Consider the following 24,084-nt stretch of genomic DNA (forward strand, 5'->3'; position numbering starts at 1 on the left):
CAATTTCACTTGTAGCTTCCTCAAAGAACTCAAGCAGATTCGTTAAGCAGGATCTACCTCTCCTAAATCCATGTTGGCTATCCTTTATAATGTTATTTGCATCTAGGTAATCTACCATTTTCACTTGAATTATAGCTTCCATTATTTTTCCAGTAATGCTAGTTAAACTGATTGGCCTATAGTTTGCTGGATTACTTCTATCCCCTTTTTTGAATATGGGTGTTATATTAGCATGCTTCCAATCTGATGGTACCACACCCGCAGATAACGATTTCTGGAATATTAAAGTCAAAGGTTGGCTAATAATATCCCTCATCTCTTTCAAGACTAAAGGTAAGATGCCATCAGGCCCCTGCGATTTATTTATTTTGAGTTTAGCTAGGCTTAGTATCACATCAACCTCAGTTATACATATATTGGTCATAGACGATGCTGTATTCGTATTAATTGGTGGTAAATTACTTGTGTTCTCTATTGTGAACACCCTTGAAAAATAATCATTAAACTCGTTTACCATATCAATTTCGTTATCAATTATAAGGCCCTTACTATCCTGCAAATTAGTGATTTCAGCTTTTAGTGCTCTCTTAGAGTTAAAATATTGGAAGAAACCTTTACTGTCATGCTTAGCCTCCAATGCAATTTTTCTTTCTACATCCCTCTTTGATAGCCTAATGTCATTTTTTAACTCTGCCTGTAGACTTAGATACTCCTGCTTGATTTTGAAATCATTAGTTATTTTCCAGTTGTGGAACAGAGCCCTTTTCCTCCTGACTTTTTTCTTAATTTCCTTAGTAAACCACCTTGGTTGTCGTTTCCTAGATTTAGTTTTGCTGGAAACAGGTATGAAGTCCTCTTGCACTTGCAAGCTTATTAAAGTTATGCAGTTAGACCAATACTTTCCTTGCAATGGTTAATTTCTTTGATCATTAATTTATTTTAAAGTGCGAGGGCAAATACTGACTGAAAAGCTTAATTCTGGGGTTGCTGTGAACTGTTAGTTACAATATATGGAGACTGCAGAACACAGGCAGAAGTTCATGAAATGGGTTTGGCCATTAGAGTAACATAAGAGTAGAAAAGCAGTAGGAACAGGTAAGCTGCAGGTGCTACAACAGAAAGAAGTAGCAGTCAGTGAGAAGGGATGTATTTTTTGGTTGTGGACCAGGAGGACATTGGTATGAATGCCCAAAACCAGCCCAGCAGCCCGGTAAGCCGCATGATAACACCCAGGACTGTGCAGCAGCTGTTTCCATAGAAAGAAGCCCATTGCTAGAGGACCCCAGCCATTTGGGTTGTCTTTTTCCAAGCCTTTTTTACCTGATTGGGGGGAAGAGGTCTGACTGAGACACTAAACTCAGTCAGGTGTTTAGGTGTCCAAGTCTAAGCAGAACCTGGATTGCAATTGGCAGCCCTGCTGTGCAAGGTCCCTTTCATGGCTTATAGATTTGTCATCTCTACTTAGGTCCTTCTGTACTTAAAGGAGCTGAGTGACCTAACCAGGTGCAGCTGTGGATGCACAAACTGTACAAAGGCTCTTAGACAAAACTTGGAGAAAACCAATAACTCTTCTCATTTATTCACTGGATAAATTTATTCCCTTACTGAACATAGGATCATTGTGATTAGATGGCAGTTTCAGTGATGTTACAATACAGCAGACTGCCTAAAACAGCAGTCAAAATGCACCAGCTATGCTGCCTTAGATGATGGGCAGGTGCCCTAGTGATGGTGGAACAGAATCCAGCCTCGAGTCTGCGCCTCTCTGCTCAGATCAGCTGGATGGTGGTTCTCTTAGAGCAGAATTCTGATGGCTGGTTACTCTGCATCGCATTTCACTGGCCTGGCCAGGACGCCCTCAAGCCCAGCAAGATCTCCACATCACTGGCCGCCAGGCGGTACACCCCAAGCTCGTTGAGGGCGGACTCCCGGAGGGGTTGACTGGCACTGGAGCCCCCATCTGCCTCCTGGTTTTGCTGCAGGACATCCCTCAGCAGGAGGGCGGATCCCAGGTTGAGGGTCAGGATGATGCAGGCCTCCTTCACCCTGGGAGGGAGGGATGAGGTGGTGCTCAGGGCTATGAGAGACAGCATATCCAGCAAACATGTCCGTGTGGGGGGAGGCGGTCTAAGTGCATTTGCTTGAGAAAAACTGCACATGAAGCGAGGCTGAGTCGTGTAAACAGGTGGTGCAGGCTCTTCTCGGTCAACACTCACTGCTTGAAGTAATTATCTGGCCTCTTGCAGTAGTGTCCAAAGAGGGGGAACAGATTCCTCGTCATGTCAAACTGCAGCTGTGCAGCCCCACCCTCGTTAAAGTGGTTGTACAGGATCACCTAAGACAGCCAGAAGTGCAGGGAGCTGCTCACCTTTATATATCTATGTACAGCTGGCTAAGATGGAAACATAGGCAACAACTCCCCCCCTCCAGTGTAAGACTAACATATTAATGTAATAATGACAGTTCACACATTTAAGGTATTAATTTATCCTGAGATTTGCAATTTGTTCCCCCGTAAACTAAGAATTTGTCCCTGTTAATCTGATGCCAGTCCAGCTCAATGCGGCGCAGTGATTTCTACAAGAGATCAGGCATGAATTGCAACTCACAGCCCAGGCCCACCGTATAACTCACATCCTGGTAGAGTAAAAGGTCTAATTTCTCAACCAGGCCCTGCCAGAAGCTCTGGAACAGCGGCAGGCAGAGTAGCTGCTGCAGCTGTAGCAGCCGGTCACGCAGGCAGAGCATCATGGGACACGCCGAGCTGGACAGTGACATGGCGGCCTGGTCAGACTGCAAGGGCATGGAGAGCCACCTGCGGAGGTCACACACACATGCACAAACACACACACACACAATGACAGCCAGTGAGTGATAAAGGGACAGACACTGAGAGCCAGGAACCCAGGGAACACATAGGTGATAATCAGCAATAATCTACAAGGACCCCACCTTGTGGCACACTGCCGCCAGCTGCCACAAACAGCCACTACACTGAAGCTCAGTGAGATTGCACTGTAGTGTATTAAAAGGTAGAGCCTGACCAATAATTCAGCGTACTGATATTATTGGCCAATATGAGCTAATTGCACATATTACAACATCGGGATCCTGGTTGGCGACCCCCCCCAGGCCAACACATGGTCCAGTCCTACCCTCCAGAAATGGCCGTCTATCTGCTGCAGCCATGAGTTGCATAGGCGTCCCCTTGCCTGGTCCAGCCGCTCAGGTCCTCAACAATTTGGATCCTGTGAACTTGACTGTAGTGCTGTAACTGATGCTTCCTCACAATGCAGGTAATATGCCTTGTTCGGAAGTCCCTGAACAACCACTCATTCAACACAAAGTCAAACAAGTGATACCCAAGGATTTTTTTGAAGAGACACAGTACCAATGGAGTCCATCCTCATGTCAGGTTTCTGGATAGCATCAATGTTTTGCCACCACACAGTAAAACAGGGAGCACGAGGACTCTAAAGATATCGGAGCATCACAGACCCCTTTGCAGCAACCTCATGACCCCCAATCTCTCCCAATCTATCTACTAACTTCATAGGAAGAGTCACCAGAGACATGGATGTCACCCTTGCCTTTCCAGATAGGAAACAAGTCCCATTTTCCAGTTAGTTGGGATGACACCTATTTCCCAAATAGAAGCAAAGATTGCTTTCTAACACACTGAAAACGGCACAATGCAATCTCACTGAGCTTCAGTGTAGTGGCTGTTTCTGGCAGCAGGTGGCAATGTGCTGTTTTCCACCCCAACACACTATTAACTTATAATGGATCATACATACAGTGCCCTCCACAATTATTGGAACCCCTTGCAAAGATTTGCAAAAAGGGTTAGAAAAAAATCCACCTTTTGGTGAAGTAGCTTCATCTCACACTGAAAAAAGTGAGAAAAATCCAACCTTTTACTAAAATAAATTTATTCAAAGAAAAACAAATCCTTCATCAAGAAATAATTATTTTCAACAAAACACGCGCCACAGTTTTGGCACCCCTAGAAATTATAGTGAACACAATGTAACTGTAAATGTTTCCCATGCGAATTGTACATCTTTGAGTAGAAGGGTGCCATTAATTGTGGAGGGCATTCACATATGGTGTAACATATTTTTCTTGTATTTTTATATGACTCACATTTATCAAAACTAATATATTTTGTTGTACTTATGTTCAAAATACTATTTATGACAGTCAAACAAGCTTACTTCTAAACTCCAGTATATTATCTTAGTCAGGACTACACATAATATATGTTAGAAAAAAACGTATGTTTCTGGGGGAAAAAACAGAATATCGGCCGATATATTGTTATCAGATTTTTAAATCCTCAAATATCAAACTCGGTATGGGTATCAGAAACTCCTGTATGGTCAGGCTCTACTAAAAGACCACCCCAAGAATTTGGTCTCCTGACATCAGGTTTGTCGTTTCTTACTGAACTCCATTCTGATGTTCAAGGGCCTTCACCAAGGTCCCTCGAATTGTAATTGTTGAATGCATAACGAAAACTGAGTTTCTGTACGGTACACATAGACTGGGGTGCTCTACAGTGCCACCCGGTGGCCTCTCACTGACCTGTCCTTGCAGTAGGGTTGGGCCTTTTCCTGCACCTCTCTCATGACAGCATCGAGGAGGCGGCCCATCATGTCACCCCGCAAACGCTCCAGGAGTGCCTGCAGCTCCTCAAACAGTGACCCCTCCAGGGAGGCCAGCCGTCCTACTTCAGTGGCCCCCAGGGGGCCAAAAACCTCATCCCCCAGGGACACGGCCGCCTGCTGCAGCTGCAGGAAGAACTGGAGAGCGGGGGGTCTCACAGTTATCTTAATGGACTGGCAGCCAGGCAAACATGCACAGGATAGTTATATTGTATGTACCAGCATACAGCCTCTAACTAACAAATAACCGCCACAAGATTTTGTGACTAGTTACTCAACCATTTTTATGATAAATTCAGTTCAAGGCATTTTCTCAAAGGTACAAGGCATACTGCTAGGATTTTCACCTTTAATTGTTAAGCTGTTACGCTGATGCTCTGGAACAGACTACCACTTCTACTCCATATGGTGCAGAACCAGAGGTGTAAAGTACAAATGCTTCATTACAGTACTTACGTAGTTTTTTCTGGATATGTTCTTTACTTGTGTATTTTAAGTTGCTGCAATTTTTACTTTCATTTTGCTAAGTCTCTGAGTCAAATAACCACTTTTTACTCTGATACATTCGGCACGACCATCATTACTTACCCAGTTAAAAAAATACACTATTGTATGCAGTGCACCTGAATAGGCCTGCGAGATTCTGAGACACATTACACATTGTCTTTATGAAAATGGAACAAATAATACGTAGAGATGTACAATATATCGGTTGCCATACCAAACATGTCCAATATTTCATCTTTATCAATATTCAAAGTTAGCAGTACTAGAGCTACTACTGAAATAAAAGTCATGATTTCACTGAACGATCAGCCATTTTCCATAGTGGAGGAAGAGGGTTTTAGTAATCTCATTCACCACTTATAAGAGGTCTAGAAGTATTGGCCCACAAAATGTTTATAATTCATAATCAAATCTGTCCCATAGATTGACCTTTCATTTTCCAAAAAATAAAAAAGTCATTCTGCTGGTCTGCACCATCAAGCCCCACAAGTTTAACATATTTTTTCCCAAATAAAGAGAAAATATACAGTTGCAACTCAGTTTTCCTTATTGTGAAACACAGTAACTTGAAATGCTATGTTCAAATCTTTCTTAATTGTATTTAAATGGGTTTTCGTAAGATGAGTAGATTTGAATATATAGTACCTTTTTACTTGACACTTGAGTACTTTTAAAACCAGGCATTTTTTACTTTTACTTAAGTAAAAGTCATCCAGTGAAATATTACTTAAGTAACAATTTGGGGTGGTATCAATACTTTAATTGAGTACTATTTCCACCATTAAGCAGAACTTTCCAGAATACTCCCTCTGAATGGTGATGGCTCAACCTAGCCCTAGGGTGACTAGCTAATCCATGTCACGATGGACACTATGTGCTATGACAGGGTTCGCAAAGTTCTTGCTGTGTGCTGATTAGTCAGTCTCCTGTAATCATGCATGTGTTAATGTGAAATAGCTGCATGAGTCTTTCAATCAAGGAAACAAACCAGTAAAAGTACAAAATTAACCAAACAAGTTAGCCAAGCACTGGAGCCTTTTGATTTTAAAGTAGTCTGTAAAACCTGAAGTAGCTCATGGCATCCCTCCTGCATTGATTAGGTGGTCATTGTACCTAGCCCAAATAGCATAAGTGGAGTATTATAGGACAGGGAACTTACCACATTGTCAGCCCAGTCGGACAGTACAGTAGAGATGTAGTTGGCAGCGTTAAGGATGGCACAGTAGCGCCCACCCAGTGGCCTGCGGGACTCCTCCTTCATCACCTGGGTGAGCCGGATGCGGAAGTCGTCCACCAGCTCTCTCTGCAGGGCCAAGAAACTGAGCTGGGCCCGCGAGCAGGGCAGTGAACGGTAGCGGTCTGAGAATAAAAGGCACCAAGAAAATGAAGGACCAAGGATCAGCATGATGTACCGTCTTAAAAACACTATTTAACCTGTTATATCATATTTACAACTGCACCTATTATGGCATATTTAAATTACGCCTAGGCGGCCACCAGAGGGGGCAGTATCCGTGGTGGTACCTGTGATGACAAGCAGTAGGGTCATGAAGGTTTCAGCACAGTCAGGGGCCTTCAGCTCATCCATATCAGTGATGTCTTTGTACTGGGAGCACCATGCACCCTCAGCTGAGAGCATGGCATCTACCTTTTCCAGGGCCACTAAAGGGGAAATACATGACAGAGGCAAAACTGGAATAGAGTCTATTTAGGTTCTATGACTCATACAAACTTACTGGCCTCTAATAAAAAGGATCATAACTGCCAACCCACTGGCACAGGGCATTTAGCCAGTAATGGTAACATAAGGACATTACATAGACGAGTACACCCACAGACGATTAGATCCGGACCCAGCGAGACCAAGCCCGGAACACACATCACCCGCTCTTCCTCTCCACACGCCACTCACTCTTCCTCTCCACACTGAGCCACTTCTGAAAGACAGACTCCTCCAGTAGGATGGGCAAAGCGCCGGGCAGGATGCTGGGATATGTGTGTGTGCCGCGAAGCTCCCGCTCAAACTGCAGAACCTCGTCCACCAGGTGACAGAAGAGGGTGTCATCATAGAGCAGCCTCGGTGCATCCAACGCCAGCTTCTCCTGCACTAGAGTGAGAAGCCCACGGCACAGCTCCACCTAATGGTGAGAAGACAAAATGGCCCATAAAGCACTGCCATAAGAACATAAGAAATTTACAAACGAGAGGAGGCCATTCGGCCCATCAAGCTCGTTTGGGGAGAACTTAACTAATAGCTCAGAGTTGTTAAAATCTTATCTAGCTCTGATTTAAAGGAACTCATGGTTTTAGCTTCCGCTACACTAGCAGGAAGACTATTCCATACTCTAACTACACGCTGTGTAAAGAAGTGCTTCCTCAAATTTGTTTTAAAATGTTCTCCCGCTAATTTCCACTTATGGCCACGAGTTCTAGTATTTAGACTAATATTGAAATAGTCATTTGGCTGAACAGCATCCAGACCCCTTAGAATCTTATCCCCCCTTAGTCTCCTTTGCGCAAGGCTAAACAGATTCAGTTCCGCTAACCTCTCCTCATAAGACATTCCTCTAAGACCAGGAATCATTCTCGTAGCTCTTCGTTGCACCTTTTCTAAGGCAGCAATGTCCTTCTTGAGGTATGGTGACCAAACCTGCACACAGTATTCTAGGTGGGGTCCAAGGAATTATATAAGTGTAACATCACCTCCCTTGACTTAAACTCCACACACCTAGAGATATAACCCAACATTCTGTTCGCCTTTTTTATTGCTTCCCCACACTGGCGAGAGTGGGACATGGAAGCATCAACATACATACCGAGATCTTTCTCGTAATCAGCTACAGTCGAACCTCGTTACAACGTACCCCGTTTATAACGTTTACACCAATACAACGTTCAAATTTCGATGTCCGGAATTCGCGTAATGCATTATTCCATTTGCCGGTATCGCTTAGAACGTACACCTTTACAGCGTAAACTTCGATATAACATATGATTTTCAGAGGAAAATAGGCAAATTGACCTTCGTTACAACGTACAGCCTCATCTTCCAAGCGCGCGCACAATTCAGAATCGGCTGTTGCCGGCCATCTACATCCTAACTGTATGAACTTATCCTCACGAAGCATTCCACGCCGGCCGGACTCCTTGCATGCAGGTGATGCAGCCCCCGTTTTTTCATGGTTTTGCATGGTGTCATGCTGCCGCATATCAAGCAAGATGCCTGCTAAAAGGAAACGGATTTCGCTGACCGACAAGGTGGAAATAATTCAGAATTATACATGGCAGCTTTATACTGCCGACGCGAACTAAGTTCTGAAACTGTGTGGTTATTGGGGTAATTGTGTGACATATAGTGAAAGAAATTAACAAAAGAAAGATGTCTAACACATGTATCGAAATTTATTTCAGCCAATTGAATCATATATAGGTGCATAATTTCGGTTTGACATTAGGTTACAGTAAGGCGATTTGAACGATAAGCCGGCAGTGGATTTTGCGTTATGTCGGCTGTCTATGAGTAACTGATATTAACCTAGTTTGAAGAATATAGTTCCTATTATATTCTTCAAACTACACAAGCTGTATGTCATAGTGTCTACTTGAGGGGTGTTTTCTAAAAGTTTTTTTATATACATTTTGTGTTCTATCATTCATTTTGAGGGACTTGGTTACAACGTACTATGGTTATAACGTACAAATTCTTAATTCCGCCGAGGTACGTTGTAACGAAGTTCGACTGTACCTTTATTTCAGTGGAACCCATAAAATATTTGTACTTTATATTTCTGCTCCCTGCATGGATGCCATACATAATGACTGCAAGCAAATCTCAGTTTATCACTCAGTTTGTTAGCAGGCAACAGAAAGAAACATGTCTGTAAATCTGCTGCCGCACCTTTGCATTGGTCTTGGTTCCAGCATGGTCCAAAATGGGCTGGATCTTCTCCTCCATAAACTTCGAGTTGTATCCCATCCACATCAGAACCTGTGTCAGGTACCACTCCGGCTGTAAGATGGAGACAGTCAACATACCTAAAGATAAGCTCATGGGAACCTATACACGGCTGTGCTCATCTGCTACGAGGGTCTGACTGTAGACCTCTCCTTTAGACACCTGTCAGGCCAGGTATATATTCTCAAAATCAGTACCGCAAGCCCTACCTTTCAGGACAGTCAGACCCAGCCCAGGGTTTCTGGTGCCTGGCTGAGGTCCTTTTGCGGTGCTTTAGAGAAACATTAGGGTAGATGATTTGGGTTTTCATAATCCCAGGAGGAGTTATTCATGGTACTGGTGCTTACACTGGGTATATACTATCAGCAGGTTGCAGACAAACATAGACAGATGATAAATTAGATAGATATATAGACAGGCAGACAGATAGATGGATGGATGGATGGATGGATGGACAGTCTGTCCACAACCAAGCAGACCTGTTTCAATAAGCTGATATATGCTGATCCGGGGGGAAATTTCTGCGTAAGATTTAACAGCATTTAAACTAGCAATCTGCAGATCATTTATACGCCTTTACTTATTTTCAAATTTGCCCATTATTAAGCATAAAACATACCATCAGCTGGCAGATAAACGTAAATTGTCTTATCATACCAGAAGTGCTTTCAAAATAAACCCAATGAACAAACTAGAATCAATGCTGTTTTATGTTGAGTTTCTCAGTCACCAAACCCCTGTCCACTCTGGTCTCCGCATATGCTCTATAACATCTGAGAGAAACATACATGCCAGTTCTGACCTTGCTGAGTGAATTGGTTTGCCGGTTGCCGCTGAAGTGGTACCGGAACCTCTTGCTGAGAGGCAACAGCATGATCTGTATAGGGAGGGACAGGGGCGGGCCTGGAGCGAGGTCTGGGTGGGGAGGGGGAGACCTCTTCTCTGAAATGAGGTCATCACTGAGGAGGAGTGTCAGGGAACTCTAAGCAACTTTGATTGGAGCCCTGTGGTCATGCTGATAACATGAATCTGAAGGAACCACAAGACTAGCTGCAAATGTGTTAATACTCACAGAAGTATCAATACTAAGACTGCGAAGAGAGTACTAATAGAACCTTCTGGCAGGTGGGTGAAGCAGAGAAACAGAAGGATACGAGGTCTGAAGGGACAGAAGCTGGGAGACCAGAAGCTCCAGCTGATTGTGGAGGTCCGGGCCATTGGCGGGGGGCGAGAGGGAGGCCACGGGGGGAGACAGGAACGGCCACTGCAGCTGGGTTAGCACCTCCTCAAGATCACTGGTGAACAGAGCGAGAGTTGGAAACGCATAACTTCTCAACAAGTGTCTAGACATTCTGCCATTTTAAATAAAAACTCTTTAGGTCAATGTCCTCCAAAATAACAAGGGGGTTGATAATACAAGGACAAGCCACATCCCTCACACAGGCCACGCCCCCCAGACCAAGAAGGCCACACTCCTTACCCAGACAGCCGGTCTTTGAGAATCTTGTGCCAGAACTGCAGCGTCTCCCGGATATAGGACTTCAGGTGTGTGCAGCCTGACTCCTGCAGGCTGAGGTCCAGTTTGGCCATCTGCCCCACAGCCGCCACCGCCTCCCATATGCTGCTGGTCATGAGGAACTGCTGGATGCTGTCACTGGCCATTTCGCCAGAGAAGGACCACACATACATTCACAAAAGCAAAAACATGTTACAGAGAAGCTAGTACAAAACCCAGATAAGATCAAACAGGAGTGGACAGCACCTTGCTACTGATAACACTTTCGTTATCAATTTCCAATCTACAATTATATGCCGGAAAAAAAGGCTTAACTAAATCCTAACCAAATATCAATTTAAGTCTTCAATCAAGGACTAAAGCAGGAAGATCTGCATAACACTGCATGATTAACACTCTAGAGCACCTCCGGCAATGGCCACGCTGGCACATCAGCACTAGCACGGGATTTGGTCCTTACCTCAGCTCCTCAATGTAGGAGAGGCACTGTAGATACTTGAGGTGGCGCTCAATGGTGTCCAGCCGGCCCAGGGTCTGCCCCAGGCTGTCGGCCCAGGTCTGGGCGCCTTGCAGGTGCTGCTGCAGGGTGTTGGACAGAGCCCGCTCCCTCTGGAGGATCCCTTCCAGAGCCTGCTGGGACTCCTCCGCTGCCGACAATGCCACAGACACGCGGAGAGGCACAGAGCTGGAGATAGTAAGCACCTGTGGGTAGCGGTGGATTTGTTGTTTCTGGGGCCCATTCAAAGAGGCATGTCTGAAACTGGTCAGCTTATGCAAATTTTCTATTAGAGGCTTCCCATCTTTGATTTTCATTCACTGGGTTATGATTGATAACTGGCTGCACACAACGTTAACCTTAGCTAGGGGGGATGAATCAGAAGATTGTAGCTAGCTAGCTGGTTAGCAGAATATGTCGCTTTAGCATATCTTAAATAAAAAAGGCGTATATTTAATATTTAGTGTGTAGTTTGAACTTGTGGTAAACACTGCTTCCAGCAAGTGACAGACCCTGACATCGCCTTTGTGATCCACTGAAATCTGAAGTAGGAGCCTTATTCTAGTTTGGGATAAAGCCAGGCTCTGCTGGATGCTCTTCAGCTTGCATCCAGTAAACGCACTAAATCTAAAGGACGAACAGGAGTTTCCCATACAACTTTCTACAACAAGAAAACATAATTCACTTCAGCTCTGTTTACTCCCGCGAATATTACCTAATTTACACACGGATTAAACGGTTACAGATACCACCTGCGCGTATTTTGGTTTTATACACTTAAAACGGAGAGTAACCAGTCAGATGTCTGCCTAAACAGTTTTCTGACACGTCATGGGTAAGCCATGGTATTTGAAGCCAAACTGGATGAAACGCTTAACTTCCCAGAGGGAAAAACACACTGCGGACAGTTGTTTTCAACATCCAAGTACTGACTTGATGACTGGTAAAGGTAAATTATGCAGACGCATGTAAACAGCAGCTGAACAGTCAACAACTAATTGTCCTTAGTACAGCGCAATGTCTCCGGTCTGCTTGTAGATGTAATATGCACCAGTCCAACTCGCAAGCACTACCTGCTCCTCCAGGCGTATGTTCTCCGCCGTCAGCTTCTCCAGCAGACCCTTGACTTTCTTCAGCGATTTCAGATCGCCGCCGATTTCTCCCTCAATCAGTTGGATCACGCATTCAGGCATCTCCTTCTCAAACTGCTCCTCAGTGAGCGCCGCCATGTCTGTGACGCGCCTCGGCTCCACGTTTACAGCTCATACGCCCTCTGGCGGAGCGAAGCGACACGTCAGCGCATTTCCACACGTTTCTGGTTGTAAATTTGGTATTTCGCGGGGCACACCAGCCATATCAAACTAACCGTATTTAAAGAATACAACCTATTGAGGGCGTCTGAAAACTATCACAGGCAGCAAATATCACATTGTTTTGCACTATATGCGTTTGTGTGCACTTTACATGCAATGCTGATGTATGAACAAGAATACCCCCCTAGAATCAATAAAGTTTATCTCATATTGAAACCGTGGTACACACGAGCACACGTTATGGGCAGCTACATAAACCAATATCAACATCAACACAGCAGCAACAAAACTGAAATAATTCCGGAAAGACAACATCCTGCGAATTAAACAGCATTTACAGAACCTTTTGTAATCAAACCGTATCCATCTTGATAATTATAGCACTTTTGGTTGCTGATCAATACGATTCCTTATGTTACATCTTTTTGAGGTCCCTGCTCACACCTTATAATTTATTAAAGGTTACAGGAATTCCGAAATAGTTGTGACATCGAAACCAGCGTCCACTTGACTGGGTACGACTCTTCCTGTAGACAGACATTGCACCTCAGAACCTGCATATTGTCCACCTTAAGCAGATATTTTTTACTTTTTCTTAAGAGGACTGCCCTCTGCTGGACAACTCCCAAATGTGTGTGTGTGTGTGTGTGTGTATGTGCTGTCATGTCTAAATTACATTGTGGAGACCAATGTGATAAAATCCTGTTATTTTGACCGTGTAATGTTATTTTTTTTCGGTTCCCACAAGGACAACCAATATTATAAAGACACAATCAAAAAAGTGAAAATACCAAAGGTCTTGTATTTTGTTACTTATGGTTAAGGTTGTCATAGTTCAGAATAGCGTGTTGCCGATAGAAATCAATGGATACTCCCTACATGATACCTACTATGATACCTAATTTGTGTCTCTGTGTATAAGAAAGAGACTGGATTGTAACCAAGTCAAATCAGATTCTGCTAGAAATAGATCCTGTTCTACAACTTGGACACTGAAGGGTTTTTGAGGCTTAAATTACTTAATTCACCCCTTCAAAATGAAATAATTCAGAGTATCTTCCCATACAAGTGCTCTCCTCGTTGTTACTAGAGGTATCGTAAAATCAGTAAGACCACAATACATGGAGTTACTTAAGGTTTAAATGAAGCTATGTCAGGTACAGTGATATGGCAGTTTTATTTAAGAAAGGTCACTTTAGGGGAACAAAGCCATACAGGTCATATTAAGGGCAGGGTTAATAGTGTGCTCCTTAGTAATTTAATAACCTGGCCAACAAAAGTTAAAGATACTGGGGACCATTGGAGCATCTTGAGCCTTCATCTGCAAGAGAATATTCAGAGCACCAAGGGTGAGGACAATGACCTCAGACTCACTTAATACCCTAGTTACTGAAGCTATTCATCTTGGAATTAAATTCTGAAGCTTTAAAAAACAATTAAATGAAACTTAAAAAACTGCAAAAGGTCTGTTTGAACACGAGCAGGCTGTTCCCCTTATGAGATTCCCCTGGGGCCAGCACACACACCCCGGTACAACAGCACACACACCCCTGTACAACAGCACACACAGTCCAGAGCCCTCAGTATATGCCCCTGCAGCTGTGCAGTCTCAGTTCAGCCAGGTGGTGTTGAGCTGCGTCTGGTTTTTGATACTCGTGTCCATCTTCAGCACCTCCCTGATGGCCATGGTGGCGTAGGTTGAGGACGGAAGGGAGAACTCCATACGGAGGGCCCTGTACTTCCCCTCTGCAGCAGAATCACAAATATCTCAGAACTTAAATCCATGAATAGGCAGATTGTATATGGAGGGGTAACACACTGCGCAGTGGGTACTCGTGAATAGTGGTGTAAATTATAAGTCGTCATGCGGACATCACGGGGCAACCTTGGGGCTGACCTTTGGGGAACACAGGGGGAGGTTTGCCCTCCAACTTCTCCACATCTGTGTGCACCAATGGGATTCTGGGGTCGTCGTAATGAATCACCTCCCTGTAAGGGTGAGATGGGGTGGAAACACAGCACTTTACTGTTAATGGTGGATAAGAGCTCACTGGGCAGGCTGACAAATTCTTCTGCCTCCCCTTCCTCCTGTTATGTGGAGGACTAGAGGTCAAGAAAAACTGAAGGAGCTGTGAAAGCCCTTTGAAGGAGGCTCAAAGACATTCTCCAGCTCAAACTCACCGATTACTAGAATCCTGCAGGTTTCAGTACCATGCTGATTCATGAAGCTGAACTGATTTGTATGTGCTGAATTACATGTAAGATTTGAGGTTAAGTGAAATCAATCATTTCACTGAAAGGTCTGCAACTGTTAATATTGATACAGACTGTCCAATCTGAAACTAAAATGCCTTTTTTGCCAATTATAGCTTGCCACTGCTGGACGTTGGCTTGCGACATCAAACACTGGAATCGGTCTAGGACAACAGACAGCCTACATGGAAACCTCAACCCAAGCCATTTCTGACTCAAATGTTTCAGATGAATAGCTCCTCCACTGTGACTATGGGCCCACATCAAGGTGATTTTATGCTTGAGTAGTTTTTAAAAGTGTCTATACATTGGTGAATGATGCCTGATGATGGGACATGTGTGTACAAAATCTTAATACCACTTACAAATCTAAACAACTGCAGCAAGTTCCAGAATGCACCGGATGCCAATCTAGAGACAACACCCTATTGGCAGAATGCTACCACTACAGGATTGATGGGTACTAACCAGCTGACATCCCGGGGTCGAATAAGGATGCGTCGGTAGGCCCCTGCTAGTGAGTAATCTCGGATCTTGTGCCTCATGTTGTTGATGTCCAGGTCATTAGAGGCCAGCATGTCTTTGTAGGCCTGACCAACTGCAGGAGGGGATACCCAACAAGTAGTGACAGGTAATGGCGTGTGAAGACTGAAGGCAGTGCCCTTAACAATTATGGCATGCAATACTGCAGAAGGGAATGAGGAACTCACTATGGTGTGTGGGGTAAATGACATCAAACCCAGGCAGGGGCATCACCACGTCGTGGATGGTGTGTTTCACAGCCTCTTCTTCAGATAGGACATGTGCTGTCCCTGAGAGTGGACATGGCAGGGCTGTTAGTGTGGTTTGGGTATGACCATACCCTCCCTTCAATTATGAAAGCTCCTCATGAAGATCCAGTTGGACTTATAAGCAATGAAGTACTACAGAGCAGTTTTTCCCAACTTGGTCGTTGGGGAACTCCACACAGTCCATATTTTTGCTCCCTCCCAGCTCCCAGAGAAAATATGTGGACTGTGGCAGGGAGTTGATAGGGACCAAAAGCATAGACTATCTAGGGCAGGGGTCACCAACTCCAGTCCTGGAGAGCTACTATCCAGTAAGTTTTCTATCCTACCTGGCTTCTGATGAGCCACACCTGCCCCTGGTATTTACCTGATAACTAGTGTGGCTCATCAGAAGCCAGGTAGGATAGAAAACCTACTGGATAGTAGCTCCCAAGGACCAGAGTTGGAGACTCCTGGTCTAGGGATTCCCAAAAACGGTGTTTGGAAAAACAGCTAGAGAGAGCCTGGGGAGTCAGTTGGCTGCTCAAGGAGTCACCTAGGAAAGAACCTTGGTTACCACATGCCCATTGTCATCATGAGCCCAAATCAATGACTCCATTGCTCAGTCACAGGGTACAGTATAGCCTAGGTTTCAGTTCCTCTCCACTATTGACCTGCACTTCTTTATCACTCCTTGAATGCAAATGGCTGGGACCTCCGGACAGACAGGACCATTATTTGGCTCACCTCCTCTGAGCATCAGATCTCCCTTCACAGCCTTCAGGCCAAAGTCCTGCACACGCCGGCTCACCATGGTGTTCCACACATAGCTCTGGTAGCTGTGGATGTACATCAGCCGGTTGTTGCGAGGGATCTGAGACAGGGTCACAAGCAGAGACCTGACTGACACGCTAGACACTCGCATACCACACAGTTCCACCCTTGCATACTCAATGCTGTCCATGACCATATCCTCTCCAGGGCCTCGAATCAGGCACCTATAATCCACAAGAGTCTGTCAACACCAGAACAGCTGTTTTAAACACTGTTTATGTTTCAGAGCCAGAAACCAGCTCTGGGTCCTTGGGTTCACTTCCATAAAGACAGGACTGTTGTCTTTGAGACTCAGATATCAGTCCTCACCAGTCCAAAGGCCGTGACAATGTTCTTCTTGCCATACTTGGCCAAGCCCCGCAGCAGCTGGCCCTCCACGCAGCGCTTCACAGGCAGCTTCTTCAGCGCCTCCTCCGGGTCCTGCGACCTCGCCCATTCCTCCCGGCAGCGCACCAGGTAGCCCTTTTCCGCTGGCAGGGGAGGGCATGGATCAAACCTCTACATACCTCACAAATGCCTGCCCCTTTTCCCTTCGGCGACAAGAAGGGACTCGGAAACGACTCGTCCGAGGCCATCAGTCACCATCGCCGCAAAGTGGCGTACCTCCAGGACGTGGCTTCAGGATCAGATCCATCACTTCTGTCCAGTTGTTCTGCAAGATGGCCCTGGTTGAGAGACAAAGAAAAAAAGAGACACAGTCATGTGCCCATCAACCTGGGTCCCACCCCTGCATCAGCAGACCACGACGAGCCCCAGCTTACCTGCCCACCTGGTAGGTGGGGACAGCGGTGGTGCCAAAACGCTGCATGCCATAGTAGTTAATGAAGCCAGTATCCCTGAGGGAGGTCATGGCTTGTAGCACCTGCTCATCTGTCCCTGAGATGTTCCTGGGAAAATAGTGATTACAGAGGGTCCCGCATTAGTTGGGGAGCCACCGTTGGGGCCTCCGGGGAAGAGCGGCATGGAGCCTCTTCAGCCTGCATCCCGCACACTGACCTGATCACCACAGTGAAGTGGTTGCCCTGCAGCTCCCCCAGTTTCAGAGGGTGCTTCTTGTAGGAGAAATTGCCCAGCTTGAAGTTAATCAGGCACTTGTTGAGGTGGGCGATCCGTTCAGCACTGATCCTAAAAGGGCAGATGACACAAGATGGCCAACTTGCTCTCGCACATAGACACAAATGTGGACGTGAACGAAGGACTCACCTGAGAACGGCAATCTCCTGAACAGTTATGGCTCTCTTATCCTTGGTGCCCATGTAGGAGAACACATTTGGTCTAACTCTGTGGGGGGAAAAAAACTACATGTTATTTGCATACCCTATCAGTGATTGGATACTGACTATTGTATAATTAGAGTGCCGGGGTCTCAAACCTGAGGAACTTTGAGAGCACGTTGATGGCATCCATGGTGTCCTTGTTCTCCTTGTACAGCACACAGTGACAGAAGCTGCCCCGGCTCTTGGGCCATGAGTGTTTCCTAGGGGCTTCCAGGGGTTGGGGGCAAGGGGAGAAAGGGGCGGAACAGATGAAAATACACAGGGTGCCAGGGAACAAGGAACCAGCTCACCTTCACACTCTGCCCAGACAATAACATCTACATTTCACCTGGTGCTGACATGAAATTCATGACATGCACTGCAATACAAATGCAGCCTGACCACTGCCTATGAGTAAAAATGGCTAACACCTCTCACTGAAGGGTGCATACAGCTCGACATGAATTGAGGGGGAAAAAAAAAACCATGGAACAAACTCAACTTCCTCACTTGTATGCCAGGATTATTTGACAAGCCCTGCAATTCATGGAAACAATCAGCTTAAAGTTCAGTCTAAATGACAAACACCTGAACGTCACCTTTTGTCCTTGTTGAGAAGCGGAAAAAAATACTGGGTAAACAATTAGGAAGGAAACAGAGTGTCCGTTTCTCCAACCCTTGGAAATTAAGTCAACTAGCAAGTTCCATTTGGGGATGTGGACAGCAGCAAGAAAAAAGCACGTACCGGGAAAGCGTACCAAAACAGAAGCAGGAGAAATCAACCCACTTAATGCTCAAGGTCAGAGAGACGCCAAAAATAAAGGTGTCCCAACACTACTTCCCTAGTTCTCTCTTTACCTTTGGGTGCAGAGTGGATGCGACGCACTTACCTGCCGCGGTTCTGACCGCTGTCCACACAGAAGAGCAAGGAAGGGGAGGGGGGGGGACAAGAAAAGTATTACTAAGGATGATCACAGGCCTAGAGGCGGGAGGCAGAGCGGATCGGTCCGCATGCAGGGCATGGGGTGGTTGGCAGGAGCCAGAGCCTGCTCAAGCTTTCCTGTGCTGCCCTTAGGCAAAGGAAATCCATAGAATCCATGTTTCTCTGAAGGAACTCCTCTCTATCCATCTATGGTCAGCACAGGAAACCTGAGAGAAACTGCTGATCCCAGCAACTCGGCAAGGAGGGGGGGGGGGGGGCATAGAATTTAAGATCTGAAAAACAGGCTCCAGGAAAATGAGCACTTGAACACTGGGGGAGTCACTGCTGATTTTCGGCATAGAATAAAAGCTCGGTAAAACATCAATGAGGCGATGCCTAGTTTACAGGGACATAAGGTCCAGAGTGAGATGACCGCTTGAATTTCCAACCTTTTTAGGTCGCAAGTGCAGAGTGGCTGGTTCAGCATGAAGACCAGTTAGATGACCAATCCTACGTTAGTTTGCCTGTGTAGTCCTCACTGATAATCTAGCCCAGTGTTTCCCAACCCGGTCCTTGGGACCCCCACACGGATTGTCTGGGGGTCCTTGAGGACCGGGTTGAGAAATACTGCTCTAGCCAATGGTCTCAAGCAGCACAGCTGGAGCACGGACCAGACTGCTTCAGGGACCTCTCCTCCCAGCTGCATCAGACACCTCAGGCTCAACACAGCCTTCAATCTACAGAAAGGTTATAATCTAGATATGATGAGTGCCACGGCTGGCCGCGCTAGTGGAAGGGGAGTTAATTTGATTTAATCTGGATCTTCAACAGCGCCATGCAAACATCAGGCTTCCACATGCACTGAGCAGGCAGAGCAGGGCAGAAGAAAGCTAACCAGGGTCACATGCAGTGAGAAAGTACAGCTTAACAGCGCACGTCATGCAACATCATCTCATTTGCCAACCATGGCGTTGAGGTCTATGCATCTGCATTAGGGTTGAGTAATAGTTCATTAAAATGACTAAATGCTGAATTTTAATCCGACTTATTAACATATCATCAGAAGACGACCAGATCAAATTCCAGAGATGGTCAAATCTCAGTTTCTTAGCTTTGGTTAGGCACGCCAAATGTTTAAAGGAGCCGTTTACCCCAAAACTGAAGAGATATGTTTTAGATGGGCTTTAGTGCCATCTATCCCAGAGTTGCCTAGTTTTGGAGATATTGGCCATAGTCAGGCTTCTCGCGAATATAATGGGACTGAACGGCATTCTTTCTGTGGTTTTTAAAGCGCCAAAAAAAAAAAAAAACACTCTAGAAAAATTCAACAGCACTGTCTCTTACAAGATATCTTGACCCAGTTACTGAAGATAACTCACAGACTTCGTAATGAGCAGTTTAATGTAGGAACTATTTTCTTCTACCGAATTCCACACACCAGTCATATTACTGCACAGAAGATACCGCCAGGGTGCTCGTGCTCATATGTTCGGCGTAGTGATATGATTAGTGTGTGGAGTTTGGCAGAAAAATATAGTTCCTACATTAACCTGCTAACTACAAAGTTGGTTATCTTCAGTAGCTGGGTCATGATTTCTGGTTAGAGACATGGCTGTTGAATTTTTCCCCATCATTCGCTCCTATTATATTAGAGAGAAGGCCAACTATACTATGGCCAACATCTCCAACACTAGGCAACTCCCAGCAGAACAACCTAGATGGATAGACAGTCCTAGAGCCCCTCTAAAACATACATGTTTTTCCCAGTTTTGGCGTGAACTGCCCCTTTAAGTGTAACATGATTTGACAGTTTCACCAACCCTGACTTCTACATTTCATTGCTGTTTATCTGCTGGGTCTACCTGGTCTATGACACTACAATAATCTGATTTCATCCAGTTTGACATGCTAGCCCTAATGGACATCCCAGTGCAAAGCAGAAGTCAGTCTAACATAGTAGTCTACAGACAGTAACATAGCACGACGCTTGACTCGCGGACTCCCCCACTCCCCACTTCGAGATCGGCGGCGCGGTACCTGCAAGGGCTGTCTTTCCCGCGGCGTGATAAGCGACAATGAACTTGCGCCCGTCTCTCTCCTCTGTCTTGGTCTCCAGGCCTGGGAACATGGTTTTCACCGCTTTGTGGAGCTGAGTACGCCTCTCTTTCGTGTCCTCCATCACCTGTGCGGCCACAGAGGGAGGCTTACTGTAACCACAGCAACCGAGTCCACCAGGGTGCCGCCACCACAGGCTATGATGACAGCATAAATCAATAAGCACCTGGATGAGCTAGGGCTCTGGAGGCTAAGCCAGGAACAGCATGACTACAGCTGTGTGCTGGAACACGGCGCTAGGCTAGGCTCACCTCTATCAGCATACTGGCCTCTTTGTTCTTGAAAAGCTGAAGCTCCTCCAGCTGTTTCTTCTGTTCTTCTGTAAGCACCTGGACCTCTTCTGATTCTGTTTGGGGCACCTCCTGGATGGGGAGGGGGGGACCTGTTACTGCATCACCAACACACACATTGTCCCTCCAAACCGCTTTATTAAGATGACTCATCTCTATTCTAGTCACCCATATTTCACCAAAGATGCCAAAAGTTCTAAGCAAATTCTTCACCCCCACCCAGCTTACCTGCTCCTCAGCTGGAATCGTCAGGTCGTTAAGCCATACAACCTTCCCATCTTTGTTAATCTCATGCACGACGAAGTCAGAGTACCTGAGTGTCCAATGGCACACACACATGGACACATGTCAACCATCGTGAGGTGGAATAAAGAACTTCCTTCACACACACTAAGATGAAAACAAACAGGTGACATCACCGACCTCTCCTTCAGGATCCCAGAGAAGCCTTCGTGGTCACTGACAAATTTTAAGATTCCCACATCCTGTTCTGTCAGGCCGTGCTTCATCATGTCAGCAAATGTCTCCCCATCTCCCTCCTCCTCTTCCACTCCTTCCACCAACTCCTTTTCCTCATCTTCCTCCCTATCATTCTCCTCCAAGTCCAAGGAAAGCTGTGAGCCACTCCCTCCATTTTTTCCCTCCTTTCCCTGGATACGGGGCCTCTTGATGGGATGGGCAAGCTCCTCCTCTGGGCAGGCCCTCTTCTCCCCTCCAGGGCTGAGCACAGTGGGCTCTGATGTTTCCATGAACACAACTCTAGAAGGAATGGAGCAATGATGAGGAGCGGAGGGAGCAAACTGGAATGTCCTTCTGATGTTCTGTGTGTACCACACAGAAACAAGGTGCCTGTCTGCTGTCTGGTAGCCAAGTGGACGCTGTACTGTAGTAAGGATCCTTTGAGGTGCACCAAATAAATCTTGCACGGTTAGAAAGACTGGCAGCCAGTGCATTACACTGTTTTACCAGCAGTAAAACTCAAATCCATGTCATATCAACTGGGATCTCAAGATGATCATTTTAACTTAAACACACGCTTCTCAATGCATATTGCCGTTCTTTATTCCACGCAGGAGTTTAATGAAGCAAGTTATTTTAACACGGATATCACACAAGACCAAGACTAGATCAAGACAATGGTCTACATAGCGTTTTACCGAGGACTTAGTCATCCAGGGAAACGGCAAACCACATAAATGCGTTCATGGAGTGGCTATTTTGTGCATAGCTGACTATATCGGTGCCATCTCTGACTCCTACGGTATTATGGCGACGATCAGGAGGTAACTTCACACAGCATTCGCGATGCAGTATGTTAACTGTTTAGCTACCCACTTGCACTCTTAGGTTTACACGTTACCCCCAAAAGACAGCTCGCCGTTCCTTGTAGCTTGCACTAGTTTCAGCTATGTTGTCAATGTATAAAAGTGACATAATGACAATAACTGGACTAAGCATCTCATTAACATCTCACCTGCTCCTCAGTGCGAACTAAGCAAACGTTTCCCAGGAAGCACGTGCGCCGCTCCTCCCGGAAGCAGTAAGAGGTTAGAGGCCCGCCCATGCTTCCATCTCAATCGCTCTCTGATCTGTCAGTCATCATAAGCGCTCGTAAGCTTAAATTTTAAATAGCTTTTCCTTTCTTTCTTTTTGCAGCGTCAGAAGACATAAATTGAGGTTTCATTATTTGTAGTAATTTCAGAATTAAAATCAGTTATACATAATTATCTGCGTTAGAGGAATTATTATAAATAAATAAAAATTAACACTAGATGAGCAAAGGATCAAATCAATGTAGTCGAGTCTAGGGTGCTCCGCAGCAGTTAATGATTAATAAACAGTACTCGAAATAAAAAAAAAGTCTCATTACAGAAATATTGGTGGATTGATGAATTAATTAATGAGATCGAGTTATCTTTTAATGTAGTCCCATGCTAAAATGTGCGGTGGGACACGATTATTTTTCTAAAAAATAAATTTGAGCATAATTTGATTGGCTTGGGTTGGGGGGCCCATGTGCTACTAAACGAACCACTGTGTGTGTGTGTTTGTATGCATATACACTTCTTATCATGACCGCTTTCATTAACTGCGAAATTGCTGGAATTACATATGATGCTTTGCGTTTAAGCTTAATAAATTATATTTCAAAGTATTCTGTAAATAACTTTGTACTTCCAGAATACTGACGATTGCTGCATACTTCGTTCTGTACTTCCGAAAATGTCTTGCTAATGTGACCTAATCATCTGTTCTGTCGAAAAATACTACCTATCGAGGCGTGCTATCGAGCCTTTCTGCGCATGTGCAGTTCCACCGTTTTGGGATTAGGGTTAGGTTTTAGGGGTTAGGGTTAAGGTAAGGGTTTTAGGGGTTTTGGGGGGTTAGGGTTAGTGTTAGGGTAAGAGTTAGGGTTAGGACTATCGATTAGCACTACGGTAGCATTTTTCGACAAGGCAGCATATATCGACAGAACATCATCTGTCTGGACGAGCTTCCCTCCTCACATGCAGGTGCAAATCGGTGTTGTTCGCCTGTGAGCGCTTGCAGTCGGGGTCCGTGATTTTGATATCAGGCGTCCCCTAGTGGCCGTAAACGGTAGCTTACAGATCCGGTGTGACTGAGAGGGGAGAGAGAGAGACCGGCTGGTGCCGAGCAGCTGCTGCCGTTCACGGTAGAAGGATAACATGAGCTCCCGCAAAGGTACCCAGACTAATTTAAATACTTTAAATATTATTTGCTGCAGACTATATTTCTCCCCTGAAGACACAGAGAGGAGAAGGCAAATCGTGTTGGTATTTGTGCGTATTTGTATGGAAATGATGCTTCGGACCGGCATGTTTGATAAGCTAATGTAACATGTGAGTCTCACTATCCGTGCGTCTGTTGCGGATCTTTCTGCTGAATTATGATAATCTCCTTCGTAGTGATGGCCATCCAGGCCCGAAAGAGGAGGCCGAAAGGGAAAAAAGACAAGGCGCTCCATCATCGCAGGTAATCGAGCGAAGTCCCGGCAGACGCGCGTCTGTATGCGCGCTCCCTACATCACAGTGGTCCCTGCAACCCGCGGCATTCCTGCTGACAGCATCGCTCCAAAAGACCCCATGACGGATCGCGGGGTGGGAGGGTTTGCGGGTCGGCAGAGCGTTCCTCATTTCGGTCGGTGCGGAGACGGAGGCTTCCGCTGGCGACG

General features: G+C 45.6%; 3 protein-coding genes across 10 annotated transcripts in view; 1 reads left to right on the forward strand and 2 right to left on the reverse strand.

The window, feature by feature from the left end:
- Positions 1 to 1,555: 1,555 nt before the first annotated feature.
- On the reverse strand, positions 1,556 to 13,040 carry rint1 (RAD50 interactor 1). Its single transcript, XM_023793163.2, has 14 exons — positions 12,899 to 13,040; positions 12,215 to 12,414; positions 11,106 to 11,347; positions 10,610 to 10,783; positions 10,284 to 10,424; positions 9,932 to 10,088; positions 9,073 to 9,183; positions 7,087 to 7,312; positions 6,699 to 6,836; positions 6,334 to 6,533; positions 4,588 to 4,805; positions 2,635 to 2,815; positions 2,217 to 2,335; positions 1,556 to 2,046 (listed from the first exon to the last, which is right to left on the reverse strand). Exons 2-14 carry the CDS (start codon positions 12,368 to 12,370, stop codon positions 1,836 to 1,838), a joined length of 2,274 nt encoding a protein of 757 aa, XP_023648931.2. The 5' UTR covers positions 12,371 to 12,414; positions 12,899 to 13,040; the 3' UTR covers positions 1,556 to 1,835.
- Positions 13,041 to 13,612: 572 nt separating this feature from the next.
- On the reverse strand, positions 13,613 to 22,468 carry pus7 (pseudouridine synthase 7). 2 transcript variants are annotated; one of them, XM_023793164.2, is made up of 17 exons: positions 22,366 to 22,468; positions 21,315 to 21,650; positions 21,120 to 21,204; positions 20,853 to 20,963; positions 20,524 to 20,668; positions 18,455 to 18,472; positions 17,681 to 17,792; positions 17,512 to 17,589; positions 17,305 to 17,433; positions 17,070 to 17,195; positions 16,912 to 16,973; positions 16,618 to 16,778; positions 16,222 to 16,348; positions 15,418 to 15,519; positions 15,176 to 15,305; positions 14,352 to 14,443; positions 13,613 to 14,200 (listed from the first exon to the last, which is right to left on the reverse strand). In XM_023793164.2, the coding sequence occupies exons 2-17, from the start codon at positions 21,638 to 21,640 to the stop codon at positions 14,064 to 14,066; spliced, it is 1,941 nt and encodes a 646-aa protein (XP_023648932.1). In that variant the 5' UTR covers positions 21,641 to 21,650; positions 22,366 to 22,468; the 3' UTR covers positions 13,613 to 14,063. The 2 variants fall into 2 exon arrangements, with proteins under 2 accessions (XP_023648932.1, XP_023648933.1); XM_023793165.2 differs by lacking the exon at positions 18,455 to 18,472.
- An 872-nt stretch (positions 22,469 to 23,340) lies between these two features.
- Positions 23,341 to 24,084, forward strand: part of LOC111834167 (SRSF protein kinase 2) — a 36,993-nt gene continuing 36,249 nt past the window's right edge. For 6 of the 7 annotated variants that reach the window (XR_002835935.2, XR_002835936.2, XR_002835937.2 and 3 more), the window contains exons 1-2: positions 23,341 to 23,594; positions 23,819 to 23,885. Coding sequence is in view for 4 of the 7 variants with exons in the window: in XM_023793147.2 (XP_023648915.2) it covers positions 23,579 to 23,594; positions 23,819 to 23,885 (83 nt within the window). In the remaining 3 variants the exon portion in view is untranslated. The remainder of the gene's footprint in view (positions 23,595 to 23,818; positions 23,886 to 24,084) is intronic. The other variant, XM_072710285.1, reaches the window with a different exon arrangement.

This window comes from Paramormyrops kingsleyae, chromosome 3 (genome assembly GCF_048594095.1).
Source record: "Paramormyrops kingsleyae isolate MSU_618 chromosome 3, PKINGS_0.4, whole genome shotgun sequence".
NCBI classification, from domain to species: Eukaryota; Metazoa; Chordata; class Actinopteri; order Osteoglossiformes; family Mormyridae; genus Paramormyrops; species Paramormyrops kingsleyae.

Bases quoted from the DNA above. Each gene is read 5' to 3' on its own strand.
- rint1 (XM_023793163.2), bottom strand. From the start codon at position 12,370: ATGGCGGCGCTCACTGAGGAGCAGTTTGAGAAGGAGATGCCTGAATGC. The intron at 10,425-10,609 runs GTAAGGAGTGTG...TCTGTTCACCAG, and splicing joins CTCAAAGACCGGCTGTCTGG to TGATCTTGAGGAGGTGCTAA. The intron at 4,806-6,333 runs GTAAGTTCCCTG...CCCGCTCTCCAG, and splicing joins CCGACTGGGCTGACAATGTG to TTCTTCCTGCAGCTGCAGCA.
- pus7 (XM_023793164.2), bottom strand. From the start codon at position 21,640: ATGGAAACATCAGAGCCCACTGTGCTCAGCCCTGGAGGGGAGAAGAGG. The intron at 17,590-17,680 runs GTTTGAGACCCC...TTCCCCCCACAG, and splicing joins GTGCTCTCAAAGTTCCTCAG to AGTTAGACCAAATGTGTTCT. The intron at 15,306-15,417 runs GTGAGTTCCTCA...CCCCTCCTGCAG, and splicing joins CATTTACCCCACACACCATA to TTGGTCAGGCCTACAAAGAC.